Source organism: Nyctereutes procyonoides, unplaced genomic scaffold (assembly GCF_905146905.1).
Source record: "Nyctereutes procyonoides isolate TBG_1078 unplaced genomic scaffold, NYPRO_anot_genome, whole genome shotgun sequence".
Lineage (NCBI taxonomy): Eukaryota > Metazoa > Chordata > Mammalia > Carnivora > Canidae > Nyctereutes > Nyctereutes procyonoides.
The window spans coordinates 38,823,378-38,826,781 of NW_026575134.1; the positions used below are offsets into that span (position 1 = coordinate 38,823,378).

General features: G+C 34.5%; 1 protein-coding gene across 1 annotated transcript; it reads right to left on the bottom strand.

The window, feature by feature from the left end:
- Positions 1-930, bottom strand: LOC129494286 (putative olfactory receptor 5AK3). The gene has a single exon (XM_055301125.1). It carries the CDS (start codon positions 928-930, stop codon positions 1-3), a length of 930 nt encoding a protein of 309 aa, XP_055157100.1.
- Between the last annotated feature and the right edge of the window lie 2,474 nt (positions 931-3,404).

A 3,404-nucleotide genomic window follows, 5' to 3' on the forward strand; every position in this document is an offset into this window, starting at 1 on the left:
CTAGAAGAACTTCTTCCTCATCACCTTTAGAGCCTCTTTTACCTCCTTATTTCTCAAACTATAGATCAAGGGGTTCAAAAAAGGAATCACAATGCCGTAAAATACAGAAGTCACTTTCATATTCTCCTGGGAATTATTAGCCTGAGGCTGTAAGTACATGTATGATAGGGTTGTATAGAAAATGATGATGGCTGTCAGGTGGGAGGAGCACGTGGAGAAGGCTTTTTTCCTCTCGGTAGCAGAAGATATCTTCAGGATGGCAGCCATGATATATATATAGGAAGAGATGACAACTAGCACAGTGAACATCAAGTTAAATCCCACAAAGACAACAAGGAGCATGATGTTGATGTCAATGCTGGAGCATGAAAGGGCCAGAATTGGGGGAACATCACAGAAAAAGTGATTGATGGTGTTAGATTTGCAAAAGTACAGTGAAAATGTAAAACCTGTGTGCACAGAAGCATTTATTGAACCCATGATGTATGAACCAGCTACCAGTTGGAAGCAGACTCTTCGGGACATGATCATGGGATAGTGAAGTGGGTTACAGATGGCTACATAACGGTCCACTGCCATAGCAGCCAGGAGGTAGCAGTCACTGGTTGCAAATGTTGCATAAATCAATAATTGCATTGCACAGCCCTCAAATGATATAGACTTATTTTCTAATATGAAGTTTTGCAGCATCTTGGGAGTGATAGCAGAGGTATAACAAATATCAACAAAGGCCAAATGTTGCAGGAAAAAGTACATAGGTGTTTGAAGTCTGGAATCTGTCTTGATGAGTAGGATAATTCCAATGTTACCCATCATGGAAGTCGCATAGATCACCAGAAATACAATGAAGAGGAAGTATCGATACTTGTGTTGGGCACCAAATCCCAGAAGAAAAAATTCAGTCACTTCAGTGCTATTTTCTCTTGTCATGGCTACTGAAGTTTAGTAGGAACCAAGAAGAGGGTCAAGAAAAGAAAGAAAATATTTGTGACTTCTTGAAAGAAAAGGGTTCTTATATTTCAGCCACCTGTGTTTGAATTCAATTCCTATGGCAAACACTCACAACAGGATTTATTGCTTTCTGTATTTCTTCTATTTTGATATGTAATCACTACATGAAAAGTGATATGTGAGTTTGTGTTCACTTTCAAAATGAAGGCAATCTCATAGAAGATCGACTTCTAATATTGTGATTCTCAGAAATATAGATTAACATGTTTCCACTATATTAAACATGTATCCATATTTGCTGACAGCAATATTCAAATATGATTTTGCATTTTTTCGATACCCGTAGGTTTTCTCAGACATTTATCCATCTAATCCTGGTCAAACTTCTGAAATTTTAACATTAATTAGAGAAATTTTCTGATATCTATACATGGTCTACATATGTTTGAAGACTTGAGTGTCTTTCAGCAACTATCATTAGCATGCAACTCCCATGTTTACATGCTAGATAGCCCTCTCATTTTATATATATATACATGCATACATAGAAGGAAGAGCAACAACAGGACTTATGTTGTTTTGGTGCTAAAAATGTTTCTCTTGGATCTAATCATCATGAACAACTTGAAAAACATCTAGATGACGGGAAATTCTACAACTGGCTTAGATCCTTCAAAAATGTCAATTTCATAAAAGACAATAAACAAAACAGAGGATTGCTCTAGATTTATTTATTTTTTTAAAGAAATGGATTTTTTAAAATGATTTTATTTATTTATTCATAGAGACACAGAAAGAGAATGAGAGTCAGAGACACAGGCAGAGGGAGAAGCAGGCTCCATGCAGAGAGCCCGACGTGGGACTTGATTCAGGGCCTTTAGGATCACGCCCTGGGCTGCAGGCGGTGCCAAACCGCTGCGCCACCGGGGTTGCCCTTTTTCTAGATTTAATAAGAGTAGAAAGACATTGCAACTAAATTTAATATGTAGTAATCCTTCATTGGCTCCTGAATCTTAAAATATAACATTTACTAAAGAGATTGTTAGGACAAGTGAGGGAATTAGAATAGTGGGTGTATATAATTTCATCAATGTAAAATTTCTTTGGTAGGAACAGGTGGTTATAACAGAGATTTTATTTGTATGCAGGAGGTACATGCTGGATATCTCTCATCTATGCATTTGTATGTGTAGAGATAAAGCAAAAGGGAAAGAAAAGGAATTGGTTAATGTAGGTGTAGTGTATCCCAGTGCTCACTGTACCATTATTTTAACTTTTATGAAAGTTTTACATCTAAATGTAAGAAGTCAATGAAAAGCTTGGATTAAATAAAAGACTGTCATGCAAAAACAAATGGAGAGAGTTTACCATCAATAGTTGTGCACTAAATATGCCTCTAAAGACTGTTGTTCTGAAGAGAGTAATATGATCCTCAAAAAAGTCACAAGAAACAAGAAGAAATGGGGAGCTTAGCAGTTGGTAAACAGGTGAGAAATTTGGAATTAATAGAGGCAGTATAAAGCATTAACAATCTTTTTTTTATTGGGAAGTGGACAAGAAACTGAAAATATCAGCTAACACTGATAGATTAAATTAGAGGGTTCATTAGATTTAAGGTGCTCTAAAATTCTTGTACTTTCAACTTTTACATAGATGTATATATTTTCAAAAATTACAAAAGATAAAAATGAAGTTTTCTTTTAAAGTTTAGGAGAAGGGAAGAAATTTAAAAATCAATCTAACTAAACATAATAAAGGAGATAAAAAGAATAATAGAAAAAATTCAAGACAAACAGAAATCACCTGAGAAGGCATAAATAAATCTAAATGAATTAGTGAGGATAATAAATATAAATGGAATAAACTCATTGTTAAAATGCAATGATTGTTAAATTGGATTTTGAAAATGTAGATCAGGCTATATGATATAGACAAAGTATTAAAAAGAACCCAAACAAGTAATAATTAAACACTAATGGTATGAAAAATAATAGAATATTTTGAGGAACCTTCATATTGTTTTCCAGAATGGCTTCCATTTTCACCAGCAGTGTAAGAGGGTTCCTCTTTCCCTGCATTCTCACCAATATGGGTAACTGGGTGATGAATATTAAGGAGGGCACATGAAGTAGTGAGCGCTGGGTGTTATATGCAACTGATGAATCACTGAACTCTACCTCTGAAACTAATAATACACTATATGTTAATTAATTGAATTTAAATAAAATAAAATTTAAATAAAAATAAAATAAAACATCCACCAGTGAAAATGAATTCACTAGGCCTACATTTCTCTGCTGAAATTTAAAAATCATAATGTTGAAAAAAAAAGAGATTCTTTTTTTTAAAAAAATATTTATTTTAGAGAGAGAGGGAGAGAGAGAGACAGAAAGAACACAAGTGGGGAGAGAGAGAACATCTCAAACAGAATCCCTGTTGAGTGCAGAGCCTGA